The following is a 15,236-nucleotide window of genomic DNA, read 5'->3' as shown; positions in this document are numbered from 1 at the left end:
GGGTGATTAGCCCCTCCACATGTTTTCTTCTGCATCACATCGTCTGCTCGGTATCTTCCTGGCATTTGCTCACACGCGTAAGGCAAGTAAAGCGACCAGACAGTAGTGCCAAAAAAAAAAAAAAAAAACGGCAGCACCCATTGCAGCTGGGGCCCTCTCCCTCTAATTAGTCAAGTCGTCATTGTGCGCTGTATAACTCGTATACTGTATTGCTAACTGATGCTTGTATTTTCTTCAGAATAATGTGGTGATGCTTTGACAGCAATGTATTTGTGACTATATTGCGCTCATTCTAAGAACCATTTTCAAATTGTCAGTGCATTAAGCGTAGCAGGCATGGCTAAACAAACAGTTTATCTTGCATATAACGGCAAAGTGCATCTGATGCTTTGTCCTCAGCATGAGATGCCATAAAGTGATGGCTTATTACACCATTTATTTGTTACTGCCAGTGCAATGGGTCAATATCAGGTGGGAGTACGGATTGAAGCGATTGGTCGGGTCTGCATGGGTGCTGCCATATGGATTTGTAACCACAGTTATCGGCAGATACCGATACAGCAATCAAAGGCACATAACTTCAATGTAAGAAAAAATAAACGTATCTAACAGTCAATCACGCTAAAGAAAGTAGTGCATATTATATGAGGTAGTTGTAAGGTCAATGTGAAGAAAGAAAAGTGGATGAAGAGATAACTTGCCGTGGGCAGGGACCTATTGTCTGTTAGATCTCATCAATATTGTGTCTAAAGAAAAAAAAATGATCCCATAAGTGTTCACTTCTTTCCTTCATTCATAGCGAGGGCCTCGTTCTGGCAGACTTGGGGCCTTCAGGCAGTATGCAAGGGAATATTGGTCAGCTGCCAGCTCGTAATAAGATCACGTGCTATGGGACGCCAAAACAGGCAGAAAACGTGTTCCTACTTGCTGTTATGGCTACAGGTAGCGCTGATTGACGCTCCCAAGTTTAATTCACATGTATACTCAATAAAGTGGATGCGGGGATAGCCGCCATGGTAGCTCAGTTGGCAGGGTATTGGACGCGTTATTCGAAGGTTGCAGGTTCGGTCCCTGCCTATGGCAAGTTATATTTTCATTCACTTTTCTGTCCTCAAATTTAATATACATTTACATCATAGTATAAAATCCCCTATACTTTCTTTGGCATGATTGTCTGTTTGATCTCATTAATCTTTGTATTTGTTGTTTGATGCTACCTTCAATTCGTCATGCATCGGTACAAACTAGCCCAAATTTCAAACCCTTCAGTTACATAAGGTGCTTTAAAACACTATGCATTGTCCATAGCTCCTGGATCACAAGTAGTTCTGCATACTGTAAAAATTTAATAGGCAACATTGTACATTTTTTGCATGGCCTTGCAGGAGTCACTCTACTATGGCTCGACTTCAAAACATGTAATAAATATTCTGCCTGTATTTAATTATCCCAGAGTAGGGTTGCATTCTGTATAAATATATAAATTACTTTGTTGTAAAGGAAATCTAACTTTTGTCTTCCTCTCACGTGTTTTCCTTCTCTTGGAATCCACTTAGTTACACTTAATTAGCAGCAGTTATCCTGCTTATGTACGTGCCCTGCCATGTCCTCAACACTCTCCAAGGTGGAAAGGTGGGCATTTTGGTATTCCATGTTTAAGAAGGGTAAGAGCGCACTGAATACGAATACACAAAGAAAGGACACACACACACTCTGCTCTCTTTTGGTCTCTTGAGGTTACACCTATCATTTTTCTTTCCGTTACTCGCTGCATTGTTCTGAAGGGTAGGCAAAACGTTTTAAGAAGTTCACAGGTGTGACATGGTAGCAGCAAGCACAGGACAGGGTTGATTGGCAGAACATGGAAGAGGTCTTTGCTCTACAGTGGGTGTAGTCCGCCCCCTACGCGGTGGCTGCCACCGCCGAAGAAGAAGAAGAAGAAGGAGAAGAAGAAGGAGGAGGAGAAGAAGGAGGAGAAGGAGAAGAAGGTCTTTGCTCTGCAGTGGGTGTAGTCTGCCGCCTACGCCGCGGTGGCTGCCACCGCCGAAGAAGAAGAAGAAGAACCGTCTCACCTTCTTTTCACTTGTTGGTCTTTGCTATTCATTGTATCTGGTATATTACTTCTGAACTGTGCCATCACAAAAGCTTCTCAGTACTTTCTTTGTATATGTTTAATTATCATTCCTATGGTCATGTTTTATATATTTTTGCTAAGCTTTATCATATGAAATTCTAATTTTGCCATTTCTTTTTCATGCAATTCATCTAGCTTCTGGATAGCTTGAATCCCCGTGCTGTTTTTACTGGCCACACCCATCATGGCTGTTTGACAATGCACCGTAAAACCATACCTGAATGGACACTTCCATCAATAAGCTGGAGAAACAAGCGAAACCCCAGCTTTGCACTTGTAAGGAATCTCAATCTCTTTATGGTGCATTCATGTTTTACCTTTCACTCGCATTGAAATTGAAATCTGCTGGTTGCACAAGGTGACAGTTTACCCAAGAGTCACGTTTAGAGCAAATTCCTTTTTGTGAAAAAAGTTAGCCTAAAATTCTTCACACATTTCCTCCTAACATATGTTCTTGTGCTAAGGCATAATAAGCAGTTGAGCGTTACCGTCCTTTAAGAGTCCCTGCTACTTTCTTTTGAAAGATTTCAGTGCTTATAAAACATCTGTTCTTGGGAGGAAATGGCTTTTTTTTTCTCCTATGATGTACATTTGTATACTGATATTTGTAAGGTTACTGATGTAGAGCTTCTTTTGATACTTTGTGGTTGTGCATGTTAGATGCATGAAATAAGCTTTACTGGCTTAATTCATCCAGCTCTTGACAACCAATTATAGTTTTTGTTTGTCCTATCTAAGAATTTCTGTAGCAACTATGAAGTAAACTGCGACTCAACTGAGACTCATGATGGTACCCTATACAGTAGTAGTTCTACTGCGTGCATGTTTCAGAATGATTGTGACTCATGCTATGCAAAATCATTTTCTAAATGCTTCTTGCACGATGCAGAGCTTACAAAAAAAAGTGTATCTATATTATTAAAGCACAGAAAGTTGCAAAATCTCTTTGCACATGCATATACTTCAAATGCAGCCAAAACAAATCGGTGTAATATTTAGAGCAGGAGTTGATGGCTCCTGGAGAAATGAGCCTTAATGCACAAATAATAATTTATGAAAATTTCTGCAACTGTCCAGTAGTTCTTGCAGTTACATGCAAGAAAAAGTTCTGCAAATGTGTGGAACTACATTTGAACCAAATTTTAGGATGACGAAGAAAGTGTTGTGAATTTACCTATAAATATAAATACTATGTACCGTACTACAGTCGAAACTCCACCTTACAAAACCGGATTTTAATAAGTTTCTCTTTTGACAAAGGAATTTCTATTTTTTGGCAGGGTTCAATGTTGTCATGAACTCATAATAACGTAGCTATTCCACTATATACGATTTAACAAAGTTCGTGAAATAAATTTGTGGAAAAGCGAGGATGTTTTTCCTACTCGACACACTCGTGGTGATCTGTTAACCTTGTTGTCATAGTTTAGTCTTCTAAGCAAGCTTCCTTTGAAAGGAGTAAAGGCAACTAGTCGGTATGAGGTTCATTGCAGGAGTTTCATCTGAGAATAGCTCAGAATTAGGCTATGTTCCTCTAATTTTGTAATGGCTCCCCATTTGTTTCACTGGTTTTATTCAGGATATTTTTGGCACTCTGTTGCAACAATGTACGCTACCTTGTTTACTCTGGTGTTCTTTGGCCACTATACTTGAATGCTATCGCAACATTTGCAAAAGTGCACTACTGAAATTGTAGAGGGAAGTGGCACGGTGAAGAGGGAGGATAGGCAACCGAAACTCATTTTTATATTTGTGCATCACACTTGGTGAAATTCAGCTCAGGTATGTTATTCTTTATGTTGATTTAAATGTTTCTTGTGAAGTTTTGTGGTATTTGAATATTTTTAGTGTTGAAAGCACCTTGCAAAAACTAATTGTATATCAAGCTACTCAAATGTAATATTCAAAGTTTTCTGAGCTTATATACGTTTCCTTCCTTTGAAATAAGTAAACTTTAGAATCTGAGTTTGGCCTTCTTCGTGTTGAAATTTCTATTTTTATTGTCAACTAAGAAGGCATGCACTTTTACTTTGAGTATATATTTGCTGCGCGATGTAGCTTATGGGCCAAGTGTGTCAAAATGCTAGCTTGTAAAAGCGAAACTCGTAAGAATGTAAGCCTCTCCCTCTATAGGCCTCTCAACCAGGGGGGCGCTGCTCCGCGCGCGTTTTGCCGCCTTTTTAGGGAAAACCGATTGCTCGATATTCCGCTCCCACATTCTGCCTGCGCTCTCTCAGCACGTTCACGTGCTCTGCACCCACTGTTATCTGGTTGCTGTGCATGTGCTGTGTCACCTGGACTTGCTCCGAAGGTTCAAAAAGATTGTAAAAACATTTTGACGGTGTGAATTTCACCAGAATAGAAAGCGATTCATAGGTAACTTTTGCGGGACCAAGCACAATGTCTTTGAACGAGTGCAATATGCACGTCGATGGTGAATAGCTGCCTTTCTATGACATAAAAAATGAAGTGGCGGTGCAAATTCTATATGTATGTTACCGGTAAAGCACGCATTTGCTGTGGCAGTTGTGCCTTTTCGGAGCTGTCGGCAAACCACCACCACGATTTCGTGTGCGTTTAATATAGTAGCGTTCGGATTTTAATTGCTTAGATGCCAAGTTTGTTGCATGACTATAAATTTATTAGGAGTTGAGTGTGAAGAGCCCAAACTTACGTCTGCCCTGTTGAGTTGCTGGCACCGCTGCACTGCGCAGTGTTCAGTTTCATAAGAGTTTCACTTTTGCCGAGGTTTTCATCGGATGTTAACGTTGTATCGTGAGCTCAATGCCACCTTGGACTTTTTTTACAACTTCTTTGAAAGCATAATGATGCGTACAAAAAAGTATTTTATGCCCACTTCGACCATGCATGTTACCTGCAGCGCATGTTTCATTTTGGATAATATGCATGCCTTTGATCACACAGCATGTTCACTGATTCGAATGTCGCTTTGGTTGTTTTGACAACCTTTTGACAAGTTTGGTCTTCGTCATGTTGTACAATAACCATTAGGATTGAGCATGCTTTTGGTTATGTCGAGATTTGCTCCTGATAACCGCGTGTAATTTCGGGACACGATCAAAAATTTTGTTGCCACCTTGATTTTTTGTTCAACTCGTTTTCATAGTGGCAGCTGTATATCGCCCGTGGCATGCAAGGATATAATATTTTTACGTGCCGAAAGCATATCATAAGGAAGCACGCTGTGGGGCCAGACTCCAGATTATTTCTGGCCACCTGAGGTTTCTTTTTAATGTGCACCTAAATCTATTTGAAGTGTAAGGTGCGACGACAACAGTGGACAGAGGGTGCACACACACAGAGCGCCACTTCTCTTTACATTGAGTGTAATCCCACAATACGCTTGAAATATGCAATCCTCAAACACTGTCTGCTATTCTTGCATCTAAATCTAAGCACATGTAGTATTACTACTTTTCGCTCTCATGGAAATGCATCTGGTGTATACGGGAATCGGACTCGTGACTTCGATCCTAGCATCGCGACACCTCAGCCTGTTACCGTATTTACTCGCGTAATCCTTGCACTTGCACAATTCTCGCACCCCCCACATTGCGCAACAGAAATATGATTTCTGTTTTTCCTCGAGTAGTTATCGCACCCCCGAAAACTGCTGCAATAATGTCGTGTGCTCTTTCCAGCCACTGATGATGATAGCACACATCATCTGGCGCCATCTCTTAAGCATCAAGCCTACTATTGCACATAGATTCAATCCAACTCAAGCCAAGCCGAAGTGGCCAGTGCGCCTTGCAGCGTGTTTTGTATGTTGCATCGGTAACCTTGTCAAGTTATGAGGCGATACTGAAGCTGTACGGCTGTTTTCAAGTTGCAAGTGATAGATAATGCACTAAAGAACGGCAACAGGGCCGCCGGTAGGCCCTTAGGATTGATGGTAAACTTTATTTCTTAAGAAAGAAACTGCGGACAATTCTGTTAAATAGCCATCAGCCCAATACTGACGTCCCACGCTTACCTTTTGAGGGCTTCTGTTGAGCGACGAACGCTGCCGCTACGCCCGCAACGTCCGCAAGCTTTGCGTATGGTATTCTAATTCTCGCCTATTTGCTTCCACTTTTTGTGTCTCAATTAAATCTTGTCTTGTGTTGAACCACTGCTTTTATTGTTGAGGTAAGTTTTAATTAGTACTTTTTAAAGCTTGCTGTTAGTTGTTGGTGTGAGAATCCCGATTTGCGGCCACTTCATTTTCTTTTTCCCTCTGTACGTTTTCGTTGAAAGTTTTCCCCGCGTAATTCTCGCACCCCCCAACTTTTCATCGGTTTTCCCGCAAAAAAAGTGTGAGGATAATGAGAGTAAATACGGTAACTTATCGGTGGGTGTTGCTTGCTTGACTTGTATACGTATGAACGCTCAGAGAAAACACGCAGCATGCCCGCAGGGGCGCCTGCGCAAGTAGGCGTTTGGTGTGTAGCGACACCACGGACCCGAGCTAACTGGGGAGTTTCTACTCCCTCCCACGCCTAGCCGTGAGTGGCTTTGCCGTGTCCGGGGAAAAGGGGATCCTGGGGGTTGAGCCAAAGCTGGGTGATTGGACCTTGAAGGCCCCCCAGCAGAGGCAACACACCTCTTTGGCCCCGGCTTCACGTAGACGGCACCCCTGGGCTGACCCACCCAGGGGAAATCGGCAGTTGCCTTTTCCTATCTCTCTCTTCCTACATCTTAGTCTTTTCTCGTCTTTAAATCTGTCCTGTCTTCTTCTCTCTTCCATTTACTTCCGATTTTTCATGGCGGCAAGGGTTAACCTTGTGTAATTACTCAACCTTGAGTAGTTATATTTGGTTATAGTGGCAATGTACGGCTGGCGTCTGCAGCCTTATGCTATTAAGTGCTTCAGCGTCCCCTGGTTGGACTCCATGGTGGGTGGTCGCCATTGCTGCCGAACAAAAAATACACTACTATGGGAACACCTGCATTTCCTCGTCTCCTAGATCGTCTCCCGCCTAAGAGGGGACGCACCGATGACATATCAATTTTCAGCCAACCCAGACAATGCTTTCCCAAATTCCATGTTGTGCACAGCGAAAACCCAACAAAACAAGCCAGAGCAATATCTCCATTTCTTGTTGCTAAATCCCTGACAAAGGTCTTGGGCCCAGGATACAAGGTTACAAAGATGGCTAGCGGAGACCTTCTCCTCGAGCTCCCTGAAAAACACCACTATGAAAAACTTGGCAGTCTCGTAGCATTTGGTAATATCCCAGTATCTATTTCACCTCATAGATCAATGAACACCTCACGCGGAGTTGTTTCAGAAGCAGACCTTCTTGAAATGTCTGAACAGGAACTGCTTGAAGGGTGGAAAGAGCAAAATGTCACAGATGTGAAACGAATCGTCATCAGACAAGACAACAAAGAAATACCTACCAAACATTTAATACTCACCTTCGCATCTAGCACACTGCCTTCATCTATAGACACAGGATACATCAAACTCTCTGTCCGTCCCTACATTCCCAATCCAAGACGGTGTTATAAATGTCAACGATTTGGTCATGGCTCGCAGAACTGCCGGGGTCGGGAAACTTGTGCAAGATGTGGTAGCCACGGCCACCCATCTGATAACTGTGTTACTACGCCTCACTGCGTGAATTGTGACGGGGAACACGCCGCGTATTCGCGTTCGTGTCCTAACTGGAAGAAAGAAAAAGAAATAATCACTCTTAAAGTCAAAGAAAACATCACATTTAAAGAAGCAAGACGAAGAGTGTCGCCATTTTACGGCGCAACATATGCTGATGCGGCGCGTCAGGGGGCGACGCCGCACCAGCCCTCGCCACCCCTTCGGCCTGCGCAGAGCGAGCCGTCGGCTGTGGCACCTGCCCCCAAGGCGGCTGTAGCCCAGGCTACACCGCCTGCTCCCAAACAGAGACCGGAGACTCCAGAGTCTTCGGGTCTCAAGGCCTCCCCTCACCAGGCGAGGCCCAAAATCCAAACTAACAGCCCGCACGTGCGGGCATCCAGTGCTTCCGAGGAGGCAATGGAAACGTCGGCACCCTTGGTGCCGAAAGAGCGGCGTGGCTCCTTGGAGCGCGCCAAGAAAACAAAAAAGCAAATAACAGGGCCTGGTGACGGCCCTGTTAAATGAACTCAAACTCCCCATCTAAACAGCCACTCGCTTTTCGTACACATAGCATTATTTTACATTCACCATGAACACTCAAATTATACAATGGAACGTCAGGGGCCTTCTCAGAAACCTTGACGACATCCAAGAACTCCTACACGAACACTCACCAAAAGTGCTGTGTGTACAAGAAACACACCTTAATTCAAAACACACAAATTTTCTTCGCAAATACGTTATTTTTCGAAAGGACCGTGATGATGCCATGACATCATCCGGTGGTGTTGCCATCATAGTGAATCAAGGAATTGCATGCACACACTTACAACTCCAAACATCCCTTGAGGCAGTGGCTGTTCGAGCGGTTCTTTTTGATAAACTAATCACAATCTGCACTATTTACATCCCTCCTAGCTATCAGCTGCAAAAACGTGATTTACACTCTTTAATTGATGAACTTCCGGAGCCTTATGTTCTCCTTGGAGACTTCAATGCGCATAGCAGGCTATGGGGAGACTCTTGTTGCGACACGCGAGGTCGACTGATTGAACAATTCCTTCTCTCGTCGAACGCATGTCTCCTAAATAGAAAAGAACCAACCTATTATAATCTCGCACATAACACCTACTCCTCCATAGACCTAAGCATAGTGTCTCCATCTCTTGTGCCTCTACTCCAGTGGAAAGTCGTCAGTAATCTGTACGGAAGTGACCACTTTCCCGTAGTTTTGAGCACAACTACAGCAACTGAGTGTACACCCCGTGTTCCCAAATGGCTCATAAACAGAGCCGACTGGGAACGGTTTCATACCATCGCTCGTATAGATTGGAGTGACATATGTACTTTAAGCATTGATGTTGCTGTCGACTACTTCACAGCTTTTTTGATTGATGCTGCAACAAAATGCATCCCACAAACAAATGGGCACCCAGGAAAACGGCGTGTGCCATGGTGGAACTCTGAATGCCGAAACGCGCGCAAACAGCAAAACAGAGCTTGGAGGCTGCTTCGGAACTCACCGACAGCCGAAAATCTTGACACCTTCAAGAAAATAAAGTCTCAAGGCAGGAGAACGCGTCGGCAGGCCAGAAGAGAAAGCTGGCAGAAGTTTTTGTCAGGGATCAATTCATACACACAGGAGGCTAAAGTCTGGAACATGGTCGGTAGGATAGCAGGAAAACAAGTACACACACTTCCACTCGTAGACACTCGGGGTGATACCTTGGAAGATCAGGCAAACTTCCTTGGTGCACACTTCGAACAGGTGTCCAGCTCATCCCACTATACTGACACTTTCCAAAAATACAGAATAAGAATAGAAAAGCAGAAACTTGAACACAAATGCACTAGATCCGAGGCATATAACCAAGCTTTCAGTCTAGCTGAGCTGCAAATGTCTCTAAACTCCTGCAGTACTTCTGCCCCAGGTTCTGACCGTGTGGTGTATGAAATGTTAAAAAACCTACCAATCGAAACACGAAAAACCTTACTTTGTTTGTACAATGCTATCTGGTTTTCTGGCGCTATCCCTACCTGCTGGAAAGAGGCTATTAATATTCCCATTTTGAAAGAGGGCAAAGACCCTTCTTTACCCTCGAGTTATAGGCCTATAGCACTTACAAGCTGCTTGTGCAAAGTCTTCGAAAAAATGATAAACTGCCGACTTGTACATTTCCTTGAAACAAATAATTTGCTCGACCCATTTCAGTGCGGGTTTCGAGAAGGTAGATCCACCACAGACCACCTTGTTCGTATCGAGGCACAGATCAGAGACGCCTTCGTCCATAAACAATATTTTCTCTCTGTGTTCCTCGATATCGAAAAGGCTTATGATACAACATGGCGTTTCGGAATTCTAAGAGACCTTTCCCACCTTGGCGTGCGCGGAAGAATGTTTCACATAATCAAAAGTTACCTGTCAAACCGGACATTCCGTGTCCGAGTGGGCACGGTTCTTTCCCAAACATTTGTTCAGGAAACAGGCGTGCCACAAGGTGGTGTACTTAGCTGCACACTTTTTCTCATAAAAATGAATTCCTTGCGCTTGACCATCCCTCGCAATATGTTTTATTGCACATATGTCGATGACGTCCAGCTTGGCTTTAGGTCTTGCAATCTGGCATTGTGTGAGCGGCAGGTTCAGTTAGGTTTAAACAAGCTCTCCAAATGGGCAGAGGAAAACGGATTCCGACTGAACCCACAAAAAAGCACGTGTGTTTTGTTCTCTCGAAAGAGAGGCATGCACTCGGAACCTGACATTCGACTGAACGGGCAACGTCTGTCCGTCAAAGCCGAGCATAAACTCTTAGGCCTAATCTTGGACAACAAGTTGTCCTTCGTGCCGTACATCAAGTATCTAAAAACGAAATGTTTAAAAGCCATGAATGTTTTAAAAGTGTTGTCACGTACTACTTGGGGTAGTGATAGGCAATGCCTCATGAACCTCTATAGAAGCCTCATTCGCACCCGCTTAGATTATGGGGCCGTTGTCTATCAGTCTGCTACTCAAAGTGCCTTGAAGATGCTGGACCCCGTGCACCATTTGGGCATCCGACTTTCTACAGGTGCTTTTCGCACCAGCCCCGTAGAAAGCCTTTACGTTGAGTCAAATGAGTGGTCGCTTCATCTGCAAAGAACCTACATGTCCTTTGTTTACTTCCTTAAGGTGAAAGCAGACAAGGAGCACCCCTCATACTCTACAATTAATGATTTGTCGAGCTCAACTCTGTTTCAAAACAGGCCTTCGATGAGGCAGCCCTTCTCAGTTCGCCTGAAGGGTCTAGCTGAGGACACTGGAGTGTCACTCGAACACAGTTTAATGGCTCCTGTAGCATACCCGCCACCGTGGCAGTGGCAGACTATAGATTGCGATGTGTCTTTCCTAGAAGTTACAAAACATGCACCTATTGCCCATATCCGAACATACTTTTTGGAACTTCAACACAAATACACACGTCCTGAGTTCTTCACAGATGCCTCCAAGACTAACTCCTCTGTGTCCTACGCTGCTGTCGGCCCATCCTTTTCGGATGCTGGCCCTCTACATCCACGCACAAGTATCTTCACAGCGGAAGCTTACGCGATACTTGTGGCAGCTAAACACATAAAACAATTACAAATACAAAAAGCAGTAATTTATACAGACTCCCTCAGTGTAGTAACGGCTCTGCACACTCTTAAAAAACACAAAAACCCAGTCCTTGTCTCACTTTACTCCACTTTATGCACACTCTACACACTCAAACAACATGTTGTAGTGTGCTGGGTGCCAGGGCACCGTGAGATTCAAGGCAACGTGAGGGCGGATCAGCTCGCTGCATCCATCCATGAGAGCACCGCCATTACATCCATATCAATCCCGACCCTTGATCTTAAGCCGTCTCTCAAACGAAACCTCCGGAACTACTGGCAGAGCAAGTGGGATACACACACACAAAACAAACTACACGTTATTAAGCCACACCTTGGTCATTGGCTGCCTGTATCGAAATCGCGTCATACAGAGGTAATACTAACGAGACTCAGGATAGGACACACATACACGACACACACATATCTTTTGTCTGGTGGCGATCCACCATTGTGTGACAGATGTGGTGAACCATTAACCGTCCTTCACGTGTTAATCCAGTGTAAACACTTAGAAACTATAAGAAAACAACATTTTACATTACCCTACCGACAACATATACCTTTACACCCTGCAATGTTCGTTGGTAGGGAACCGCTTTTTAGTCATAAATCATTGTTAGCGTTTTTAAAAGAAATTAATAATTTTCATATCATACACCCGGGCATTCCGTAGCACGACCTCTCTAGAGAGTTTTTTGCTGCGGCGGTTACACAAGAAAGCACTTGCCTCACGGCCCTTGGACGCAAGGGTATGAACGAGTGAGGCACTTGTGCTAATGCCATTCATATCCACCATTGTTTTTTATAATCACCAACTCTTGTCATCTATCCTCACCACACACACCTTTCACGGCATGGTCATGATTTTATTACTTGTATGTTTTTACCCGCCTTACCGCGAGGAATTTTATGGCCTTTATACAGCCGCTTATCACAATCATTGTTCATATTCTTAGTAACATGAACTGGCGCTCTTTGGCCGTGAAATGGCCCTTGCGCCACAAAACTTCGAACATCATCATCAAAACACGCAGCATAAATATGTTTACACTGAATAGTGGAGAGAAGTCTACAGCCATCAGGTGAATAAAACACTTGCAGGGCTCACGGTACGGTATTTTAACAGTGGTGTATTAAGCTAGCAAGCTCCGCCGCTTTTCCATTTCAAATGGTTGTCTCGGAAAGCCTGTGCCCAATCTCGAAATGTACAGCGGTTGACTATTTGCTGTAGCTTCAGTTTACTAACGCACTTCCTTTTCGTATGAGTCCAGCCATTACGTTTCTCCCCGTTAATAGTTGGTAATACTGTGCGCGCCAAAAAATTCTTCGAAGTGACAAGACCGGGGAAGTATCTACAAACTGCCATAATCCACTGACTCCTTTTCTCCTCGCACTGCTTGCATTAGAAAGGGTAGAACTTCACGGGCAGTTTGAAGCTCTGCGACATTTTTTAAACTTTCGTAGCAGCTCACAATGCAGCTGGAGTGTGTGCCTGCTTTACAGGATGATGAACGAGCGGCACCGATAGCGTGCAAAATGTTAGATAAAAACCCAAGGAACACGTTTTTCGTGCGTGCAATGGGAAAACCAAGCAAGCATGGCCCGTCGCAGCGACCGGAGCTTTGCCCTCTCTCAGCTTTGGCAGCGAACGGCGCTGCAAAAACTTGAGCCTGTCTTCCCCATATGTGCATATGTGGGCTAATGGCCATACTTGTGTACCGGGGGACTTAGATTTGAAATGGACAGTCAGATGTGTGGGCCCTTCATTATTGAGAATCTTTAGTCAGTGAGACTGATGATGACTCACCAAACCCCATGGAGGCAGGTAAACGAAGCGTAGTTTTAGAATTAATTGAAAAAAATCAGGGACTGAGACAGGTAGAACTCTCACTGGACAACATCTAGTGCTTATGTTTTTATGTTTGGAACTTCCTTTGTCAAGAGCTCTGTGCCTTTTAGCATTACAGGGACACTAAAGTCAAATAAGAATTTATGTAAGAGTGAAAGCTCAATGTGTGACAATGTCTAAAATGACAATATTATCAACAGCAGTGCCCTACTTACCAAGAAATTAACGTATATGCACAACAACACATGCGTCATGAGTGGGACATTCGCAGAATGATCCCAATGACATCAGACATACCGCTTACAATTAACCACTAGTAATCTAACTAGCTGCACTAAATAAACCTTCCATGCATCAACAGACACAATAAAATGCTGCTTGTTTGTTTTTTTGTTTTTTTCTGTTTGATTCATGGAAAAAAGAACCGTCGGACATACTATGGGGAAAGGCGCGAGTGGTTCAAAAGCTCTATTTTCGCCTTGTTAAACCTAAAGTAACTGTATATGCTCCCTACGGGAAAATTAGCGCATAGGTCCACCATCTTGCATGGTTAGCAACTATAGTTATGCGGCAAAGCCACGCTCTGTTTTTGCAGGCGACTTGCTTAAAGCCTGTTACCGATCAACAAAGCGTGTTACTGATCACCAGTCGACGTGCCTGGCGTGCCAATGACTGGTGCAGAAACAAGAAAGATCTGCTTTCGGGACTGTTTCATGGGAGTCCAAAAGCATTTCTTTAGTCTGTCCGGAAATGCAAAGCGCCAAGGTGTAGTAGCGTAGTGCCAAATAACATGCACGGCTCCTGCCGCATGGTCAAGTGGCGGCCGCTATGGAAGATAAGCAAGAACTCACAAACACAAAATATACATCCTAAAAGATTCTAGAAGCATCCCACTATTTCTGTATGTTTTTCTAAAATGGTGCCGAATCCACACAAGTACTTTGCTGTCAAAGCTTAAGGACATGAATATGAAGCAAATAAGAGCACCCGTTCGCAGCCAATGAGCTACCGAGCGCACGACAGTCACTTGATAGATTCCTGGTGGACGGCGACTGCTTTCGGCAATGCGGCCTGTGCACTCGCATTTCCGCAGTGTATGGTTGCTAGCGGAGTGGAAAAACAGATGTGCTATTCTACTACCTAAAGGTAGCATATACAGTTACTCTGGTTAAACCTAGAGTGCCTCGATGCTGGCTCCTCCGTTCAGAGTGAAGACATCTGTGTCGTCTGTTACGGCAGCCGCCACTATCACTCCCGCTGTATACCGGTTTCGCTGGGTCAGGAAGTGGCTTACTAGCTTAACGTGAATGGTTGTTGCACTGAGGAACACGACATCCAGGCATACCTGGCCGAAGAAAGTGGCACGTGAGCCCACAGCTGGGCGAAGATGCTGCAGGCACTACAATGGTGGAGAAAACAGTACAAAAGGCGGCAGCACCCTGAGCAGAAGCACGTGCATCGAGGCACCCTAGTTAAACCGGACAGGTCGTGCCATCTAGCAAGGCCCAGTTGAACCAAGCATGCCTACCATCTCTGAGGTCATGGCTAAAAATTGTCCAGTGGCCGTTGTTGCTGTGGCTCCTGCTACTTTCACTCTGCTGTTACTAGTGTTTGCGGCCGTGCAGTAAAGCTGGGCAACATTGTGCACGGCAACAGTGACGTGAGGCAGCCACTTTCAGGCGATAGATTTGAACTGTGCTAACGCGATGCGGACCACTAAAACCTGATTTTATTTCAAAATAAGCACTTCCTTGGTACAAAAGTAGCACTAGTACCAGGTTTCTGGACTGCTATTTCAGCAATCAACATCGACTTACTATTCACCTTTAGTGTCCCTTTAAGACATGGCTGCTGGCATCAAGCAGTGTGTTTACAAATGCTCCTGTACACATTTGCTGCACTACTCAGCCATACTGCATTATTTCTTTATTTGCTATAAATTCTGGATGTGCCTACTAAGAAGTACTAATTTCTGGTCATTTGGTGTCTGAAAGTAAGTTTTAAACACTTCTTTT

At 44.2% G+C, this 15,236-nt stretch overlaps 1 protein-coding gene across 14 annotated transcripts in view; it reads left to right on the top strand.

Moving 5' to 3' along the window:
• Window positions 1-15,236, top strand: part of PGAP5 (Per1-like protein PGAP5) — a 79,614-nt gene that overhangs the window by 36,513 nt on the left and 27,865 nt on the right. For all 14 annotated transcript variants that reach the window (XM_075877816.1, XM_075877813.1, XM_075877825.1 and 11 more), the window contains one exon: window positions 2,270-2,410. In XM_075877816.1, the coding sequence (XP_075733931.1) occupies window positions 2,270-2,410 (141 nt within the window). The remainder of the gene's footprint in view (window positions 1-2,269; window positions 2,411-15,236) is intronic.

Source organism: Rhipicephalus microplus, chromosome X, assembly GCF_043290135.1.
Source record: "Rhipicephalus microplus isolate Deutch F79 chromosome X, USDA_Rmic, whole genome shotgun sequence".
In the NCBI taxonomy this organism is placed as follows: domain Eukaryota; kingdom Metazoa; phylum Arthropoda; class Arachnida; order Ixodida; family Ixodidae; genus Rhipicephalus; species Rhipicephalus microplus.
Note: the sequence above shows the minus strand (reverse complement) of the source record. Positions and strands in the feature narration are given on the sequence as shown.